The sequence below is a fragment of the Colius striatus genome, chromosome 23 (assembly GCF_028858725.1).
Source record: "Colius striatus isolate bColStr4 chromosome 23, bColStr4.1.hap1, whole genome shotgun sequence".
Taxonomy (NCBI): Eukaryota; Metazoa; Chordata; class Aves; order Coliiformes; family Coliidae; genus Colius; species Colius striatus.
In genome coordinates, this window is record NC_084781.1 from 5209537 (window position 1) to 5229378 (window position 19842).

The following is a 19842-nucleotide window of genomic DNA, read 5'->3' on the forward strand; positions in this document are numbered from 1 at the left end:
ACTCCAGGCTGAGGCAGGGCAAGCCAGGTCTCCATGCCCCTCAAGCAGGGAATTGGTTTTTGCTCTTTATTTTGCAAACAAGGAAACATATTTTTGTGCTGCCTGAAGTTTTTCTGAGTAGTAAAAGGTGCCAAAGAGACAGTTAGGCTAGATGAGAGGCAGGAAAATGTTTAAGTCAAAGAACACTTGCTGTTTGTGTTTAGCAGGAGGCTGGAAATGATTTTATAGGTCAAGGTAGCTTGAGCTGCAGCCAGGCAGGCAGCATTCTAAGGTTGAGCCATCTGAGCCATCATGGCAGGTTTGGAGTCTTTCCTTTACCTGCAGGAGAAGAACACATTAAGCCTGGGAAAATAATCCAGGAGAGCTCCCAGTTCTCAGTCCTCATTCTGAAACACAGGTATGCCAGCAATGCTGCCAGCCCTGGAAAGCCAGGGCAGAGGAAGGTAGATTCTAGTACTGTTTAGAGACACTACCAGTCTGTCTTCCCAGTAATGCCATCATTTTCTCCCTGACAGCCCTTTCCACAGCCCCTTTGATACAGCCATAAGGCTTCATGGAACCTTTACACACACCATACACATTGCCAGCCTTCAGAAGTTATACTGCCATTACTTTCACCATTTAATCTAGCAAGCTTCTAAAAGATCAGCATTTACCTTGTTCCCTGCACAGCTAGAAGCACTCTCCCCACTGCAATCTGTGCTTCTCTGCTAAAGCCCTGCCTCAGTAAGTTAAGCCTGCTCGTATATACTTGAAAGAGTTACACCACTCGTGATGGGTCCATAAAACTCATTCTCATCCCTCCTATCTACTCTACCAGGGTAGACAAGGCTAAAGCCTGAAAATCCAAGAATCAGAAGAAAATCATCAAGCCCCAACCTACTTAAGGACTGCAGTCCATAGACAAAACAGAGGACTTTTAGCTGCTACAATACATCTCCTTTCTCATGTAAGAACAGAGCACTGCAGGGTCTTAGGACCCAGCCTGTTCCACCCCAACAAGCCCCAGGATACGGTGGGAAAAACCTCAGCACTCTGCCTGTTCCTGCAATCACACTCCAGCAAAAGGCAATGCTACCCTCTGGTGCTTCCCAGCAGAATAAGCAGCCTGCCCACTGCTTCCCAGAGCTAGGACGGGGCTGCACCCAGGGATGCTACTGCCACCGTGCTGTTTCTCCCCTCTGAACGGGCCAGTTGACCATGCAGCACTCAGGGAACCGTAGCATTCTAGGCTTCCCAAAATACTGCCCTGGAAAGAGATGATTAATCATGCTGACTGACTCACCCCAATGACACAGACCACCTTTACCATGGAAAGCCATTAAATACACCCAGGAAGGTGCAAGGGGCTGTACTCTCATCTATGCACACCAGGGAGGTGTTTTCTTGCTCTCCCCCTTTTAAAGCTCTTTCTGCTTCTTTTCAACTAGTTTAAATTCCTTTAAGTATTGCCACAGCAAAAGCAATTGGGGGGAACAGAGGCAGAGGCTGGCTCTAAGTCATTGCTTTGCATGAGAACACACAGACTTCAGGGATGTCTTTATTGGCTCTTAACACTTAATTCATATTTTTCATATTCATGTTTGTGATGCTTAATAATTCTCCTTTTTGTTAGGTGTGTGTTTGTATTTAAGTAGAGCCTTCCTCTGTGTCTGTGTGCAGGCATGACTATAATAGCAATGACAGTATATGTTTTCCATCCAATTCTTTCCCTGCTTTTCTCATTTTGCCCATTTCTCCCCTGCCTCTGATTTTCACCAACAGAACTTTCTGCTTCTCCTTTGGTTGTAAATAACATGCTCTTTTAGGGGTTTTTTGTTGAGTTTACCAATGTGTGGCCTCAGAAACAGCTGTAAGTACTTCCTTGAAATTAAGAAATAGCAAGAAAGAAAAGAAATGTTATTCAATAAGATGCACAGAAACAAGTATCTTTCCCCTGGGTAACAACTGCAGACATTCCAATGACATGTATTTTAAGGAAGATGTTTTACCTACTGGTTCCTAGCTTTAGCCTAGATTGTGGTCATGATCCTCAACGTTTCTTTTTGGTGCATCTTGCCCAATGCACCTTTTGAATGAAATGTGAATCTCTTCAAAAGAGAGATTCACAATGTAAAATACCCCATTCTATCCCATGGGAACAGTAATGCTGAAGTACAGTTAAAAACTTGGGGAAATCACACCAGGGCACATAATGTTTACTCTGAGTTTGTTAAAAAACCAAGGAAATGAGAGGGCATTGTCTGGTGTGGTGTGGGGTGACTGCCTCATTAGCAGGGTGCAGGCCAGGATGCTCCTGAATCAGACAGAAAGGGCCTTGGGGACCAGGGCTGCTCTGTAAGTCAGGGCTCAGCCAGTGCCTTGGAGCCACAGGCACTTTGCTTTTGTCCAAGCAGCATCTCAAGCCCCCTGTAAGCAGGGATGCAGGCTGTTTGGCCACTGCTTTGCATGCCCAGCTCCCTTTACCTTCTGCTGTGCTTCAGTTGGGTGAGACAAGCTGAATGAAGTAGGAAAGGGTTTATTGCATGGTGAAGGTTGTTGTGAGAAAGGCGGGTGCTGGGAGTTCCTGCTGAGAGCTTCCTTTTTCAGCTTCTTTCTGCACCAGACATGCTGCCTGAGGAATGAGGTATCCTGCTACCACAGAGGGTTTTTCATCTGGCAGAACTGTTCTTTTGACCTTTTTTTCCTCTTGCTTGCCTTGAGTGGCAGGAGGAGGGTAAAAGCCCCAGACAACAGCATTTGCAGCCGTTTTATGCTGTTGGAAAGAATCTGGTGGACCTGCTTCTGCAGGGGAGTTGGACTAGATGAGCTCTAAGGTTTTGTCTCTTAATATATTTGTTTTCATTGCAGCACCTTCAGAGGGGAGAAAGCATCTGGAGCCCAGCATTGAGAAAAACATTGTATTTTCTGGTCAGGAACACACCATCTGTGACTTCTCTTTTTCCTGTTACTCAATGTTCTGGCTCCTCAGTAAAATGCCTTTTCAAACTCTGCATTATACCCCCAGCTATTTTCATACCCGATTTTTCTCTTACTCATCCTCTTAAGATGGTACTACTTTTTTTTACCTTTGCAACAGCAGCTGCAGTTATTGCTGTGATGAGCTTGTTGTCTGTCCTAGGTGCTTGCAAGTGGAATCTTGGGTATGACGTGTTGTCCAGATCAGCGATGCTGCCCTGCTACAGCCACAGCCTTATGGGACAGAGCTGTTGCCTGCCTGGCCTCTCTGGCTCCAGCACTGGCCCTCTGCCTGGCCTGGAAGCAGGACTCCTTGGAAGGCAGGTCAGTACCCACTGCAGCAGAGGATTTACTTGAACAGGAGGACACACAGATTCCTTTCAAATAAGAAGAAAAGGAGGCATGGCTCCACTGCTGCAGCTGGGGTTATTTATATAGATGTGTGTCATTCTTCACTTGCTTGCAAATAGCTCTCCAAGCCTATGCTCACAAAAATGCTAAAGCCAAACAGTGAGCAGGGAACCAAGGGGGAGCTGGTGGGGCTGTGTGGCTGTATGTCAGGGGTCTGCAGGAACTTGGCTGAATGCATCAGGAGGCAGGTCAGGTTCTGCAACTCTGACAGTGTCACAGCCTGTTGCCAGGTGGTTTGTTTACAGGAAACTGTCAAGCTGGGCATTTACCACACACAATATTGTTAAGTAGTTATAAGCAATACACAGATTAATAAACCATGTCAATTGTCTTCAAAGAATAGGAGAGTAAGTTAATTGTAATCAAGTGCTGGCTGGCAGGACCCCAAACTCCATTAGGAGTCAATGTTTAGCCAAGTGCAACATAGCTTCTGCTTCTGAACATGTTATCTGCAGCCCCAAGGAGAGATTTCTGCCAGTAAATAGAGGCAGGGCAATATTCTTTTTTGCAGGAAAGATGTTTTAAAGGTTTCAGAGGTTTATTCTTTATGCATTGCCTTCACAGAATCTCGCCAGGAGCAGCTGGTACAGCATGGCCAGCTCTGCCTGCACTGCTGTGGCACCCCTTGGACTCTCATCAATGGAGATCTCACCCATGACCTCCTCTTTTCACTCTTTTCCTTTTGTGGTTACAGAGCAGGCAGTCATCTCTTGCTGTGCTGTTGTCACTCGATGAAGTCCTCACTGGGTGAGAGGTGCTGTTTTGTTTCTTGTTAGGTATGTTGTCCTACTCAGCCAAACCTAAAATGTACTAGAAATAGAAGGGCCTCAGCTTGTTTGGTTACTGATGCATTAGATAAAGCAGTAACCACTCTAAAAGAGGACAAGATCATACAGGGAGCTTCTCTTCTTTCCAATGCACAAGTGAAAGCCACATTTCAGGTTTGTCCTCAATGGGGAATGGTGGGGATAGGGCCAAACTCACAGTTAAGAAATATTTTGCTGCCAATTTAGGCTTGCAAATGACAAAGTGCACTCAGTAAAAGAGGGGTGCTCAGACCTGGCTGTGGAGGAAATTTGGATTCTTGATCTTTTTCAGAAGAACTTAATGTTCTTCTTGGAGCTGATGGGAAGCTTCAGGTTGCTGACAGCACTGCATGAACTCAGCTTATGCTAAATCTCCAACTGAACTTTCCCCAGAACTTCTGGGCTGTCAATAATTCAGCTCCAGAGACCTGAGCTCTTCCAGTCCAGAAAATGTTCTCAGAAGGATCCTTGCTGAGCATGCCTGGGGACTGTTTCACACTGTTCACCATACCAGGGGCATTCTGGCTCTTCCCATAACATCGTTCTATGGTTAAAGGCAGATCCTTCAGCCTCTGACTCATTTATTCTGCTTTAACACCTCAGAGGTGAAACAAACCTGTGACTGGGCAAAATCCCTTCAGGCCTTGCACTTCCTTCTGCTTCTCTCTGGTTGGTTAAGTGCCAAATTCAGAAGGCTGTGCTGCTCCTGCCAGCCCTGGTTGTGTGTTGCTTTCCCTGGCAGCACTCCACTTGAGAGCAAGCTTGGGCTCCCTGTAGTGCCTGTCATTTGTGCCCCAAGGGTGCAGAAACACCTGCGGAGTGCTCCAGGACAACTGTTGCATTACAGAGCAAGAGGCTCAGGCTGGGCTAAGGCAGGTCCCTCTTGCTTGCCTTGAGTGGCAGGAGGAGGGTAAAAGTCCCAGACATCAGCATTTTCAGCCTTTTTATGGTTTACTGCTGTTGGAAAGAATCTGGTGACCCTGCTTCTGCAGGGGAGTTGGACTAGATGATCTCTAAAGGTCCCTTCCAACCCCTACCATTCTATGGTTCCATCATTCCGTGCCACAGTGTAAATGAAGTGATTGTGTTTGCTGGAGAGCCTCTGACTGCCTGTAGTAACTCTGTGAGTAAATGCCCACTCACTCCAGTGTAGCTCTTTAGTGGGTGTCTGGGTAACTCCTCCACTGCTACAATCAACATATTTTTTCTTTCATTTTTATCTTTTACCCATGGCTTTGGGTTTCTGCCTGCAAAAGCTCAGTGGTTGCCTTTGACTGTGCTGTCTTTACCCACAATCTGCCTCACAGAGATTAGTATTTCAAATCAGAGGGTTGGCCTGCACAGTTTTCTGTGGCAAAACTGCTGCACAGAGATATGAAGTGACCCACTTCATGTCCCTGAAGGATACTGTAGCAGAGATGGGAACCAGAGATTTGGGCTTCTTGGGTCTGCTGCAAAAGCCCAGAAGCACAAGGTTCTGCAGACTGCTGAGCAAATGGCAGCAGACAACAGTGGGTGAAAAGCAGCAGAAAGTGCCTGCAAATCCTTGACCATAAAGTTCTGGTGTTTTAGCTTATGTCTTAGTTTGTGGGCATATCTGCATCCTGTATGTCTCAAGACAGTTGACATCTGTATCCTGGATGTCTTAAGATAGGGGAAGCTGAAGCAAGCACAAGTTAAGCCTGTAAAATTATGGCAACCGCAAAACGTTCCACTTTAGGACCACATACATCAGGAGGAATGGCTGAAGGGCTGAGTACAGCACATCCTGGTGTGCCTGGAGGGATGCTGGTGTTTGTGGCTTGGTGCTGAGGAGAAGGGTAATGCCAAGAGCAAGACTTGCTGTGGGCTCTGAGGAGAGCCAGCATCAGGCTCTGGGCAGCAGTCCTGCCTCCCACTGTGCCCTGGCTCTGGGTGCCCTTGGAGCAGGAGGGTGAGGAGGCAGCGTGGGGCAGCACAGCCTTGCTGGCTGTCAGCTGCAGAGAGGGCAGGGAGCGGGGAAGCCCTTCCTCATCAGCCTGGGTACACGCTCCCATTGTCCCCACTAACAATGGGGGAGATGAGCGAGTGCTGGAGTGATGACACAAACCCAAGTGCAGGGAGCAGCTGCCTGGCTGCTAAAGGGAAGTACTGTGTGTGGTGTAGCCATGGCTCCTGCCCTTCCAGAGCTGCCAGGGTGAGAGATGGGCTTCCACAGTCTCCAGCCTCGAGGCAGGACCCAGCTCTGCTCTGTGCCTGAAAGGGACAAACCTGCCTGCCTTTATTTAACCTGCCTGTCTCTGGAGTGAGGAGCTTCCCAGATGGCTTGGAGCTTCCAGCAGCTCTTCTCTGGAACTATCCACACGAACCTGTGTGGTGAGAGTTAACCACCCTGGCCTGACAGTTCCTTCATAAATAAGGATTGCTAATAAACAGTTTCCATTCCTTAAGGCCCAGCAGGTAGGAGCAGAAAATTCAGGGAAGCTATTTCCATTTTCTGTAGCTTGCATTATTCATCTCTCCTGAGGCAGGGAGGAGAACGCTACTCTGGCGGTAAGGAGCAGCAGTGCTGTGCTCTACGCCTCTTTCTCAGTACAGCATCTTCCTAAGAAGCTCTGGGGAGCTTCCCCTTTCACATACCAGTAAATTTCCTCAAAACAAAGAGATTTAAAGTCATCTGTCTGTCTAAGGCTTCTAATGCTGTACAACCTGGCATCAGCCTCCACACATCCTCCTGTTGGTTGCCATCTCTGGGGGGAGTGGAGGGGCAGGGGTGGTATGTCAGAGTAAGGCATTTGGCAGCTACAGAAGGGGAGTTTCACTTCTGAAGTGGCATCTTTTCCCAGTTCTAACTCTGTTCGTGTTAACTCTCTTACAAAGAGCCCACGAGATGTGTCAGGAGTCCTGCCTGCCCCTGTTTTCTGTGGCTGTGTCCTGCCAGAAGGAAGGAGAGGAGCACAGTCTCCTCCACCCCTGCTCTGTACGGCGGTGTCACAAAGCCCAGGGGCTTTGTATCTGGGCCATGCTACATATAGCATCTGAGGGGCCTCGCTGGGCTCCCAAGGGCTGTTCTGTCTCTCCAATCAAGGGCAAAGCTCTTCTGCAGCCTCCCTTTCTCGTCCCTCAAAGACAGGGTGGAAAGGGCCTGGGTTTGGCTCAATGCAGTGAGAAGCATGAATCCTCTGCAGCCTTCCTGGAGCTCTGGGGCCTGGGCAGCCTTCCAGGCAGAGGGGATGTGCAGGGGCAGGCACTGCACGGTGAGGCAGGTGAGACTTCCATCAATCAAGCCTAGAGCTGCCAGATCAATAGCAGTTATTCTCAGATGTGATTATCTCCCTCTCTCCTCCAGCCTGTAGCTCACCAACTCTAATGGCTTTGGATTTAGTCTTGGGAGTGCTTCCCCAGGGCTTCATGTCTCCTCTGCCCAGCAATTAGCAGCAGGGGAGCAAATGGCTGCTGGTAAGGACTGGCTGCTCCATGGGCATCCTGCTGTCACGTTTTGAGCAGGACCCAGACAGAGTGTACTGCTGTGCAGTGATTCGTGAGCAGGGGAGACAGACTCTTCTTCCCATGTTGGGAGTAGGCTTATGGCAGGGAGAGATATTGCTCTTGGGAAGGATGTGCACTCACCTTTCTCCTAGATGAGCATCTCCTGCAGCAGGATGTCCTTGGGGCAAGGCCAGGTTTTAATTGCTGCAGTAGCACCAGACACCCGAGTCACGGTCTCCTTCAGTGCCGCTGCTCCCAGACTGCCTCCTGCAGCTACTGGGGACAGTCCCTGAGCTATGGAGAGCAGCGATGCCCCTGACACACTCCAGCAGAGCAGGATTCCTCACACAGCCTGGCATTCTCTCCAGACAGGGGCTAGGTACAGTTTGGCTGATGTGAGCTCCTAGGAGGGCTGTCTGTGCCCTGCCTCTGCCTGCTTGTCCGTCTGTCCTGCCACATCGACCCACGCCTGCTGGTATCTGCACTGCTGTGCTGCACTGTGCCTGTTTGGCTTTGCTGGCTGTCTCTGGCACCTGCCACTGAAAGTGCTGCCTGTCCCCTTCTCCATGTGTCTGTCATTATTAGGTTTTCTCCTCCCCACCTTTTCCTTTTCCTCTGGCCATTATCTGGAGGACTCTGCATTAGGCGTGACTTGGGGACTGATTTTCTCTCCTTCATGGATGGCAGCCAGATTGCAATCTGCAGTGAAAGGACTATTCAGCTGGAGAACCTCTGCAAGGAGCCTTCTGCAAATACCCAGGCAGGACGCTTGCTGCCAGCACAGCCCAAAAACTGCACAATCACACCTGCTTCCACAGAACCAGAGATTTAAAAGGAGCTGAAGGCTTTTGCGATGGGACTTAGGCAACTGCATGCCTGCAAAAGCCAAACCTTTGAGCTTGAATTCCCCACTGCTTGAATAGCTGGGGGTGAGGGTGGGGATGTGGAGGAGACACAGCTTGTGGAGATGTGAGGCTAGATATAAAAGGGCCCGTGTGTGCATGCACAGGTGTGTGAGCACGGTTCCACGTGCTGCCCCACATCACAGCTGTGTTTGGATGCAGACCTCGTGCTTGCTTTTTTTTCTTGCACCATGACAAAGTGGCAACGTGCTTCTTGTGTTTATCTGTTTGTGTGGCATCGATCTGCTTCCAGCTGTGCCAGCAGGGGCTTTCCTCATCGCTTTGCCTTTAACCCCAAGCTTAGCAGCACCGTCAATCTGCACCGTCCTGGGTAACCAGAGCAGTTGTGTCGCTGTGTACATGCACCTGTGTGTGACACCCCTGGCTGGGGTCTGTTCTATACCCATCTGCCACAACAGTTAGGGCCAGGCCTTTGCCCTCCTCATGGCAGCACGCTGTAGCACTCTCCCTAGGATTCACCCCAGCCAGCCTGGGTGAAGGGCCCTGCTTGGGGCAGCACACCCACAGCCCATGTAAGGAGCCAGCAGACAGAGCTGAGATTTTGTAGAGTTAGCAGAACCTCACTACACAGCCACCTTGCAAAACCTCAGCACTTGGGTGTCACCTGGGATCAGGTTCTGCTGGAGCAGAATATGACTTTTCATATCAACTTTCACAGTGCCAGCCCTTTTTGCAGAGCCCAGGCAGGAGATGCTGGAAGAGGTGAGGACAGGGCAGGCCATGCTGCGTGGTTCTGCTCCATCCTGGGGTGTCTTGGTACCCAAACTCTCAAGGAGAGCAGCTCACTGGTGCTGTCCTCCTCTCTTGTCAACTCCACCTTGCCCAAGAGCAGGCAAGAAGTCTTTTGCCAGGCTGCTTTCTGGGTCCAAGGACATCTTACCTGTGCTGAAGCCACTCTGCCTATCCTCTTCTCACCCATGTGGTGACGGGAGCTTCAGCTGAGCAAGCCCTTGTTTGTATCCTCACTGCCATCAGCCCTGGGCCTAAAACATGAGGCTTGTGCCCAGTGACATCATGCAGCTTCAGCTGTGTCCCACATTCTCCCTGCTGTTTCCTGCATGGAGACCCACGTTGCATGACCTTTTGGTGCCTTGGTGCAGGCACCTGAGCTCTACTCATTTGGGGAGGGGGTATGCCTCCCCTCCTCAGCAAAGCCCAAGCCAAGTACTTCTTTCCATTTCCAAAGCACCTTCCTTTCCCAGAAAAAACCACCTCCCACGGCGCCGGGGAGGATGAGGGTTGCCAACTCTTGTGCAAAATGCAATGTTCCCATGGCAATGGGGATGTGTCGCCCTTTCCAGGCTGCAGAAGGGAGTACGGGGGGGGAGTGGAGGGAGTGTGAGAGCCCAAATGGGACCCTCCAGCATCAGCGCGTGCCTCCACCGAGGGGCCACCCCGACGGTACCACCCCATCGCTCCCCGCCCGAGGAAGCTTCCATCCTCCCGGCACCCCGGCCATGGCCCCAGCCGCCGACCCCCGGCGCCGGGGCGGCCGCAGCCCGGGGCTGGGGTGCAGAGGCAGCCCCCCCACCCGCACCCCCCGCCGCCCCCGCCCCCCGCGCCGCAGCTTCGGGGGCCGAGCCTCCGTGACGCCGCCCGGCCCTGATTTGCTGGTGCCGCCCGCCCGGCCCTGCCCAAACTGCGGGAGCGCCGCACCGCCCGCCCCGCGCCGGGCACAGCGCGGGCAGCACCGGACAGCGCCGGCAGCCCCGCAGCGCGGACAGCGCCGGGCAGGTAGGCACGGCACGGCACGGCACGGCACGGCACGGCACCGCACCGCATGGCACGGCACGGCATGGGAAGGGCCCCAGCGCCGCCTGCGCGACCCTTTGCGGGTCTGCAGCCCCCACCCTGGGAAGGGCCCCTCCGGCGACACGGTGCGGGTGGGGGGTTGGCCGGGTTGGGGCGAAGCGCTGCAGTCGCTGGGGAAGGTCGGCAGCCCCCGGGCGTGGCGGTGGGGTCTGGGGAAGCCCCTTGCCCCCAGCCCGGGATTCCCGAGGGTGGGTGTTCACCGGCTCAGCCGCTCTTGGCGCTTTCGCATCGCTACTGGTGCCCCCGCACGCCTTCCCCCGCCCCCCCAGCCTTGCCGGTCGGGACTGCGGCATTCCGCCCTGGGCACGTCTGTGCGCGCACACGCGCCCGCCGGCCTCGCCCACGCGCTGCCCACGCGTGCCCGCTCCTGCGGGATGGGGGGGCACCGGCGCCCCGACCCCCGCTGCGCCCCGCAGGGGCCGGACAGGGGTCTCGGGAGCCCCCCGGAACCCCCGTCCCGCCGGACACTGCCAGGTTGCTGGGGGTCTCTCAGCCCATCAGTCTGTCTGCCTTCTTCCCCCACGCCCCCGCTTTCTGCCCCGGCGTTTGTCACCCGTATCACGGCAGATATCACGGCATCCCTTATCACTGTGGCGTGGCCCCGAGCCGGCGGTGGCGATGGTGCAGAAAGCGCTGCTCTGCAAGGGCTGGAGCTGCCCTGGTGCAGCTGTCCTCGGGAGCCCACACCAGCACCCTGGGATCAGGCAGGAGCGAGTGGGGCTTGTCTAGCTCTGCTCCTGGCACTGCTCTCAGGAGGAGGGGTACAAGGGGTCTGAGAGCTCATGAACCCAGAGCCTAGAAGATTTAAGTGCTTTTGCACATAGAAGGGAGTAAGCACATACCCTCCCCCCCACACACACCTCTGGGAGCCTGTTTGTGCTGATTTTCTGGAAGAAAGCCTGGCTGTGACCTAGATGATGTCCCAGGATATTCAAAGAGGAGTGAGTTGGAGCTGAGAATGACTAAACAAGGGGCATGGGCCAGCTTCTAGGAACCCAGAAGGTACTCGGATATTCCCCTCATTTGCATCTTGTTTGTCAAGAGCAAAACAGAAGGGGATTTTTCTTCATGGCTAGGGTTTGGGATGGCAGACATAGACATCTTTCATAGCTTCACAGTGAGCAAATGGTTTTGATATTTCCTCCTAGCATGTTACAGAAGCCCCAAAAAATGCTAGAAAGAAAAATCCATCTGGCTGCAGTGCAGGCAGTTCCTACCTCTTCCCTGGATGCTCAGCCAGGCTCAGAGGGAGTCTGCTGTCCCCTTTGCCAGCTCAGAATCCCAAAAGAGTGGCAATTCACTCCTCCTCTCGGCCCCAGCCCCGCACTCCCCTCCTGGAGCACCAACTGCAGGGCTCTGGCTGTGTCCTTCAGCCCTGGCAGCTGCTTTGCCGCTCCCCTCTCCCCTCCATTCCGCATGCCTGCGGCTGCCTTCCCCATGTGGCTGCTGGCTGGGCTGCAAACCTCAGATTCCTCTCAGCTGGATCAGGCTGTCTGCAGCCCCGATGTTGTGATGACACATCTGCTGGCCTCTCACCCACAAGGACCAGGAGGCAGCCCGAAGAGAGATGGGCACCAGGCCAGAGACCTAGGGGGTGGGCTCTGCCACCCCAAAACCTTGCACCCTGTGGCCAGGCAGGCTGGGCTCAGCCCCTGGAGCTGTGGTGCTGTCCTTCAGCAGTCTTGGCTCTCTGTCCAGCTGCTGTGCCCCTCCTCGCCGCTCTTGGCCCCTTTCCCTCACTGCATCGCCATGACTCATCTTTGCTGAGCTCACCCACCAGGCTGGCAGGCCTGGTGCCCGCCGGTGCCAAGGGGGGGTCCCTCGCCTGGCAGTTTGCTAGCCAGGAGTCACAGCCCTCTGGCTATCATGTGTGGGCACCAGGATGCATCCTGATTTCTCCTACCTGTCCCATGCTGGGCATTCAGCCTGGGCATGGGGCAGAACAGAGGGGAAGGCAGCACACACAAGCCTCACTGCAGGCAGCCGTGGTTTGGTTCCACATGCATGTAATGTCTGGTGTGGGGGATGTAGACAGGGAAAAGAGAGCATGGCTAGCATTGCCTGGGGATATGGAAAAGTGATGCTGGCCAGACACACGGCACCTGGTTCTCCAGCTCGCTGCAGGACCAGCCAGTCCCCTTTCAGTGAATCAGATACCGTGGTGAGGAGCAGTCTATAGAGCATCACTTGTGCAAGATAAGGCAGGCTGCCCATCTGGGTTATATGTGCCCATGGCCATGCTACTGAGTGCCCACGCCTGCAGGCCGGTGCAGTGGCCTGGCTAACCACCTCTCTCTCTCTGCCCAGGCTCTCCCCTGAGTGACAGCCAGCACCGGGCAACGCAGCAGAGATGAACCCCACCATCGGCATCGCTGTCATCCTGACAGGTACAGCCAGCAGATGTGCATCCTCTCCCTGCCCTCCAGCCAGCTAGGCAAGGGCCAGGAAGCTGCATGGGCATCCCCAGTGCTCGCTCTTCCCTTTCCAAACCCTGCTTGCCTCTCCCAGTCCTCCAGGCCGCTCACTGCCAGATGATCAGGGACCTGAGTGCGTGCCTGCTGGGCCAGAGCCTTCGGGTGGACTGCCGTTACGAGAACAAAACCAGCAACCCCCTGACCTACGAGTTCAGCATCACCAAGGACAACAGGAAGCACGTCATCCACAGCACCATCAGCGTCGCCGAGAACATCTACCGGAACCGAGCCAACGTCACCCTGCATAAGAACCTGGTGTGCCTCTACCTGCAGAGCTTCACTACCAGCGATGAGGGTGTCTACATGTGTGAGCTGAAGGCCACCAACGACTACACCGGCAACCAGATAAAGAACATCACTGTCATCAAAGGTGAGATGGGCAGCGGTGCCTGGCTTCAGTCCCTCCTTCCCACCTGCTCCTTGGCTTGGCAGGGCCAGCAGAGAAAACCACAGCGCCCTCAGGTGTCCCCAGGTCCTCCCTCAGCCTCAGCAATGCTTCTAACCCACTTATGTGCCTTTCCTACTGCAAGCAGAGCGGTCAGCCCTTAAAGTGACCTCACTCTGCTCCTCCGTAGGCTGCTTGTCTCTGTCTTTCCTGGCAAGGTTGCCCAGGTAGTCAGTAGACTACCGTGCTTGGTAGTCAGTCCCAGCAGAGGGTACGAGTCTGCTGGTGAGGGAGTGAAGAGGTATGTGGTCCAGAGCAGGAGCACAGGGCAGATTTTCTGCACACATCCCACAGAAGCACTCCTCCCATTGCCTTGCCTTATCACCTCAGTCAGGCACTGGCAGGGTCATTCTTCCCAAGGTCTCTGTCCCCAATAGCCTTGTATCTACTTGAGCACAAGAGAGGAGGAGAAAGAGGTGAGTGGCCAGGATGGGACTTGTTGCATTTCTGTGTCAAGGGAAGAAACCGAGTCCCAGTTCTCCTCATGATGCCCAGCCTGGTCTGTGTTCCCGAGGGATTTCATTGTGGCTCTTCTCTCTCTCCCCATTCCCTGTTCTCACAGACAAACTGGAGAAATGCGCCGGCTTCAGCCTCTTGATCCAGAACACTTCGTGGCTCCTGCTGCTCCTCCTCTCCCTGCCTCTCCTGCAAGCCGTGGACTTCGTGTCCCTGTGAACGGCAAAGCACACGCACACACGCACGCACACACACACCGAGCACCCCAGCAAACCCGCCTCCCTTGGAAAGAGAAGCTGAAGCATTTGGAAGCAGCAAGCCCTCTCTGTGTTCTCTCTATCTAGCCGTGTATCTAACGCTAAGCACCGTCCTGTGCCGAGCCCCACCATCCCACGCACACGCGCCCTGCTCCCAAGCATGGTGGCTCTGCTAGGCAGCGTGGCTTCTGCCAGCGCACCTCCCCACGCGGCAGCCTGCCCGGCTGGCTCATGCTGGGGGCACTGGAGCCTCAGCCCTGCACAGCCCGCTTCTCCCAGCCCTTTACCTCTTGGGGTTTGCCTGTTCTCAGCTGGGGAAAGACAGCTGGATTGGCAGGTAAGAGAGAGAGGTGATGCAAGAGTGTGCAGAGGGGTCCTCGTGCCAGGTGCCCACCGTGCCCAGGGGAGAGGGGAGTGTCTCCAGCCAGCCCTGCCTGCTACCCAGATGACTTGCTGCTTTCTCAGCCTGCTCCCTGAGTCACCCTGAGCTGCTGCAACAGGCGAGTGGCACAAGGCAAGTCCTGTCTCAGAGCAAGCAGGGAAGAGACAGAGGGAGCAGGGGAGGTGTGGGGTGATGCTGGGCCTGGCCAGGCTGCGGCGAGGGAGAGAAGCAGGTCTAGGAGACACCCATCAAATGCCCCTGCCCCCTTAGGGCTCCTCTGGGGCCCTGGGAGGGGGCTGACTGCAAATGTGCTTTGGCAACAAGTTTTTCCTAATCTGTTTTTTACAGCTGAGCTGGAAGTGAAGCCTCCTCCAGACATCATCTGGCACCTTTGGGCTCCTGAGCCTGAGACACCACTTACTCTCCCCAGGGACCAGCCCTTAGCTGTGACGAGAGAATTGCTGCCAGCACCCACTCTCAGTGGAGGCAAGCAGAGCCTCTCTGAGCTAGCCACAGCCCTGCCTTTTCCCCTGCTCCCCTCCCCAAGGTCCCCAGAGCTGGATCCAGGCAGCCTGCTGGGGAGGGAGCTCCCTGCAGGAGCGTGACCCCAAGATCTCTGCAGAGAGCCCTCTGCACTGTCACCCTGTCTTCCCTGAGGGAGCATCTGCAACCCAGATCTTTCCTTCTAGCACACATCCCAGTGCCTGGCTCTGGATAGGCACAGCAGCCTTCCTCCAGTGCAGTCTTCCTCCAGTCTCACCATGCCCCCTCCCTTCCCTTCTCTTTCAGCATTCCCATGTCTCCGTTTAAGAGCAGAACAGAGTCTAAGGGCAGCCCAGCTCTTGGCCACTGCCTCAGTATGGCCAGGACTTTCCCAGGGGTCAGCAAGAGCAGGGAGAGGGCTGCTGAGCACAGCCCAGGTCAGCAGCCCAGGCCTGCCCCAATACCCTGCAGACCCAGAGGAGCTAGTGGGCTGCTCCCCAGCCTCCCTGAAACTCAACAGCTCCCAGGCAAGGAGCATCCCGAGACCAGAGGAGCAGCTCTGCCCCAGAGGAGGGCACAGGGGCAAGGGGAAGATGCAGGCAGGAGCATCAGGGTCCAGGGGTTGAACCACAGACCCGCTGAGCTCCTTGTGCCTCCTGGGCTGTGCCACCACAGCTGAGAGCGATTCACAGCAGCTGCTTCCCACTCCTTGCTCTTCCCCAGACAATGTGACCTGCCTCCTGCCCCCACCCCAACCCCCTCATGCCCATTCCCTGCCCATCCCTGCCTGCTTGCTTGCTGTCTCGTGCTGCTGAGGCTGTGTATAGCTGAGGTCTGCCTGTGCCTGCTCTCTGGGCTTGCTGGTGACAGCTGAGCCCAGATGGCACAGTGCAGATGCGTCTCGACTCTCATTTTTTGGTGAACATTTGTAGTTGTTTCCACAGCTTGTCATAAAAGAAATTCTGTTATGGGGGAAAAAAAGAAAAGACAACCAACCCTGTGAAAAGCAACAACAAGATAAAACCCCAACCCTATCCTCCAGGAGTGTTCCTCTGTCTGCACAATAAAGCCCCAGGTTGTGTGTTGGAGCCACGGCCACCCGTGTGTGCGGCGGTGGGACAAGGGGCCGTGGCCAGACTGGGACAGCCTAGAGGGAGTGCCCTCAGCCCTGGCATGGGGGAACCTTCCTGGGCAGCCCCCACCACGCCAACCCCATGGCCTCCAGCAGCTGGAGCCCTGCAGGAGATGCAGGCAGGGACAAGACTTGCCTTCTACAGGGAGTGTGACCTCCTCCTGCCCACCTTGAGCAAGGGCCTCTGCCTTGCTCTGTCCCCTCTCTGCCTCTATCCTCCTGATCCCAATCAGAGGGTCCCATTCACTCCATCAGGAGCCAGGGCTGCTCGCTGTGTGGGCAGGGAGGTGAGAGGGGCAGGTACGAGTGGGCATCCCATGGCTGGTCCTGGCCCAGCCATCCCCTGGGGTGGGCATTGCCAGGGTTGGGAGCGTGTGTGGGAGCAGGGCTGGGAAGCCCCTGACCTTGGATCAGTGTCATGTCGTGCCAGGGTCCCTTGGTGTGTCCCTGCCTGCACACTGTCAGGACCCCACATCCTCTGGAGCAGCCAGAGCAGCCATGCCCTGCTTCCTACCCGGGCCACAGATTCCTGGGAGCCAGGGACTCCTGTGTGAGAGCAGGGCCCTGACACCACCCTGGTGACCCTGCAGCAGCCTCCAGAGCAACACCCAGACACGGCCCTCCCTGTTTGAGGGCTGGAGCCAGGCAGCAAGGAGGAAGATGCCACCATAATTACATCCCTCCTAATGATCCCAGGCAGGTGCTCGCTGAGTCACAGCTTCTCAGGTGCCGCATACCAGGAGGCTGTGCTGCTTCTAGGGGTGGGCACTCCCCGTGCCTACCTTTGCTGCAGGCTTAGGGGGTTCTTCTCCCTACAGCTTGCCCCAAGGGAGGTGAAACCCAGACCACCTCCTCACCTCTGCTCAGGACCTTACTGGCAGCCATGGGTACCCCCTCTTTCTGCCTCCCTGCCCGAGTTGTGTCCCACCCCACTCCCTCTCTCGACTCTCCATTCATCCTTTCCCTCCTGGACCTCCGTCTCCCTTCCCAAATCTCTCCCCTCCCCACACCCTCTTCGCTCCCACAGCCCCTCAGCACCCCCTTGCCGTAGGCTGCCAGCTTCCTAGAGTTCACGTCCCCTTTAAGCCTCCCTGAAGCTGGAATGCGAGAGGAGCATCTCAGCTCCCTGTGAGGTCAGATAAAGACACTATATTTATCTAGCCGGTAACCTGAGCCGTGAATTTCTGCGGTGGCGGTTTTACGGCGGCCCCACAGCCCTTGGGCTCAGCCCCCTGCGGCCATTGCGTCCGCTGCCTGCAGGCTGCAGGAGCTGAGCCCCGAGGTGGCCTCGTCCCTGCGGAGAGCTCGGGCACCGGCAGGCACCGACCGAGCGCTGCGGGCATCGCCCCGCGCCCGCCCGCACGCTGCCCCGCACGCAGGTGAGTGCAGCGGCCGCCGCGGGGCTGCGGGGCCCGGGGAGGGGGCTGCGGCACCGCAGGCGCCTGCCAAAGCTGCGCCACTCATCCTTCAGCTGGGTAAAACCCCCGCGGGAGAGATTTGCAGTCTCCGGGGAGCGGGCGCAGAGTTCGTGCACGTAAAGTTAGCGGCTCGGTTGTGCTCCTCAGCACCCTCCTCGTCGCACGGCATGGGCAGAGATGCGTGCCCGGGTGCTACCCTGGGGTCCCTTCTTTCTTCTTCCCACCCTCAGACCTCTTACGTCGTTTCCCCCGTGGTTTTGGTGTTGCAGTGACTGGGGGGTAGCCCGGGAGCGGGAAGGAGCAGGTTTTGCAGCCGGGTGGGTATGTGTCAGAGGCACAACCTGAGGCCAGGGCGATGACTCGCGGCCAGCACATGTGGCACGAGTTTGGAGGGTCCTCAAGCCCAGTGGCTGGTAGGGGCAGGACCATGGCCAGGCTGGCCCCAGCTGCACATCTGACCTTGGCCGGGTCCGGGCACTTTGGGATGTGCCAGCGGTGGGGTGGCAGCGCTGGAGCCAGCAGCAGCTTCTACCCGAGAGCTGGAGCAGGGCTGTGAGAGGGCTGCGAGCAGCACCCCGGGGCACAGGGGTCTCTGTCTGCTGACCTGGGGCACTGTGATCTCTGTCTGCTGACCTGGGGCACTGGGGTCTCTGTCTGCTGACCTGGGGCACTGTGATCTCTGTCTGCTGACCTGGGGCACTGGGGTCTCTGTCTGCTCACCTAGGACACACGCCTTGGTGACTCTGTTGCCTTAAGGGGAGCAAACACTTCGCATCATGTTCACCCCAGGGCTGCTTGGGGCAACTGTTTCTAGAGGGATCCACTTCTTTATACCCCTCAGGGAACGGGCAGGAGTCTCTCCCATCCCTCCAGCACTGCCAGGCACATTTGGAGCCCCTCTGTCCCACAACGCTTGGAGGCTGGAGCAGGCAAGGTGCTTCACATAAGAGTCCTCTCTCTGCCTCTGGGGTTGCAGAGGGCTGGGAGCTCCCACGTAACCTCCAGGCTGGGACATTGTGTCTCAGGGGACAGGGAACACAGCTCCCAGCCTGCGTAAGCAAGAAGCAGCTGTGCTGTAACACCTTGGATGGAAGCAGCTCTGTGTAAGCTGAGCCCGCCAGGGCTCCATGGCCACAGAGGAGGACAGTTGCCAGCAGTCCCGGGCAGGAGGGCTGCACAGGACACCAGCTGGAGAAGCAGCAGGGTCTCTGCTACTCTGTGCCCAGGCTGAGGGCTTTGCCTCTCAGCTTTGGGCTGAGCTTCCCATCGGGAAGGGTGCCAGAGCTGGAGGCCAGGGCAGGATTCCGGGGCAGCCCCAGCAGCCCCGTGGTGCCCCGGCTGTTCAGTCCCTGGCGGCTGCCTGGCTGTGTGCTGGCAAACCGGACATTCCTGTGCCTCAGCTTCCCCTGACACCTCAGGAGGATGATGAGGGTGCAGGAGGCCTGACTCAGCCATGCCAGCCCCAGGGCTTTGCCAGGCAGCAGGAAAGCTCAGCACTCTCATGGGCAGGGAGGGGCCAGGCAGGCCAGGAAGCGATGGGAGGAACCGAGGTTTTCTCACACCCCCTCGACTCCTCTGGCTCCTGGCAGCTCCACTCTCCACAGCCCTGGGGTCTGCTCCGATGGGACATGGGGACTCCACAGCACAGGCACTCATAGCAGATGCGGCAGTGCTCCATGGTAAGACCTCTCTTCCCTCGGCACCAATGGAATGTGCTGTGCTTGGGGCAGGTTCCCCCACCGAGACTGCACAGCCCTCCATTGGCTCCCCCACATCCCCAGGGCACGTGCTGCCCTGTGGAGACTTGTCCTGCTGCCAGAAGCACAGGCTGCTGCCCTGTTCCCAAGCCGGTGGCACTCCTGGGGGCAGAGGAGCCGGTGCCAGTGCCAGTGGTGGCATGGCACATCAGGAGGGCACAGGCACCACTGGCAGCAGGTGATGGCATGGGACTGTCCTGGCACTGAGGGACCTGTCCTGAGCCCAGATTGTCTCTGCTGGCTTAGGGGATGGGGAGCAGGGGCTGTTTAGAGAGGGTCCTTTTGCCAGGCTGCTCCCTATCCCAGCAAGGCAGGCAGCCAGGTGTGTGCTCCCTGGAAGGTAAGGTCTTCTGCCACTCTTGCTCTGGCACTCCAGGGCAAGTCCCTTGACTGGGGTCCCATGTTCCTCTGATCAAACTTCCCAACTGTGCATGTGAAATCCCAGCTGGCAGGACCTCTCCTGGGCCCTCCCAGCGCAGTCAAGAGTGGCCGCAGCCTAGCTGGGAAGAGCCAGGTGTTTTGTGGAGTTCTCGCCTGGGAGCAGGTTATTCACCCCTCAGCCTCCTTTCCCAAACAGGTCTGTGTGCTCCACCTTGCTCCTGCTTGTAAATAGTTTCATCTCCACTGAGGGATGGTGGTTCCCTGGGCAGTAACAACAGC

The 19842-nt window shown here is 55.9% G+C and overlaps 1 protein-coding gene across 1 annotated transcript; it reads left to right on the forward strand.

Annotated features, from left to right (window-relative positions):
• The first annotated feature begins 10212 nt into the window (after positions 1–10212).
• THY1 (Thy-1 cell surface antigen) lies at positions 10213–15963 on the forward strand. Its single transcript, XM_062014195.1, has 4 exons — positions 10213–10300; positions 12686–12765; positions 12887–13222; positions 13860–15963. The coding sequence occupies exons 2-4, from the start codon at positions 12729–12731 to the stop codon at positions 13970–13972; spliced, it is 486 nt and encodes a 161-aa protein (XP_061870179.1). The 5' UTR covers positions 10213–10300; positions 12686–12728; the 3' UTR covers positions 13973–15963.
• The last annotated feature ends 3879 nt before the right edge of the window (positions 15964–19842 follow it).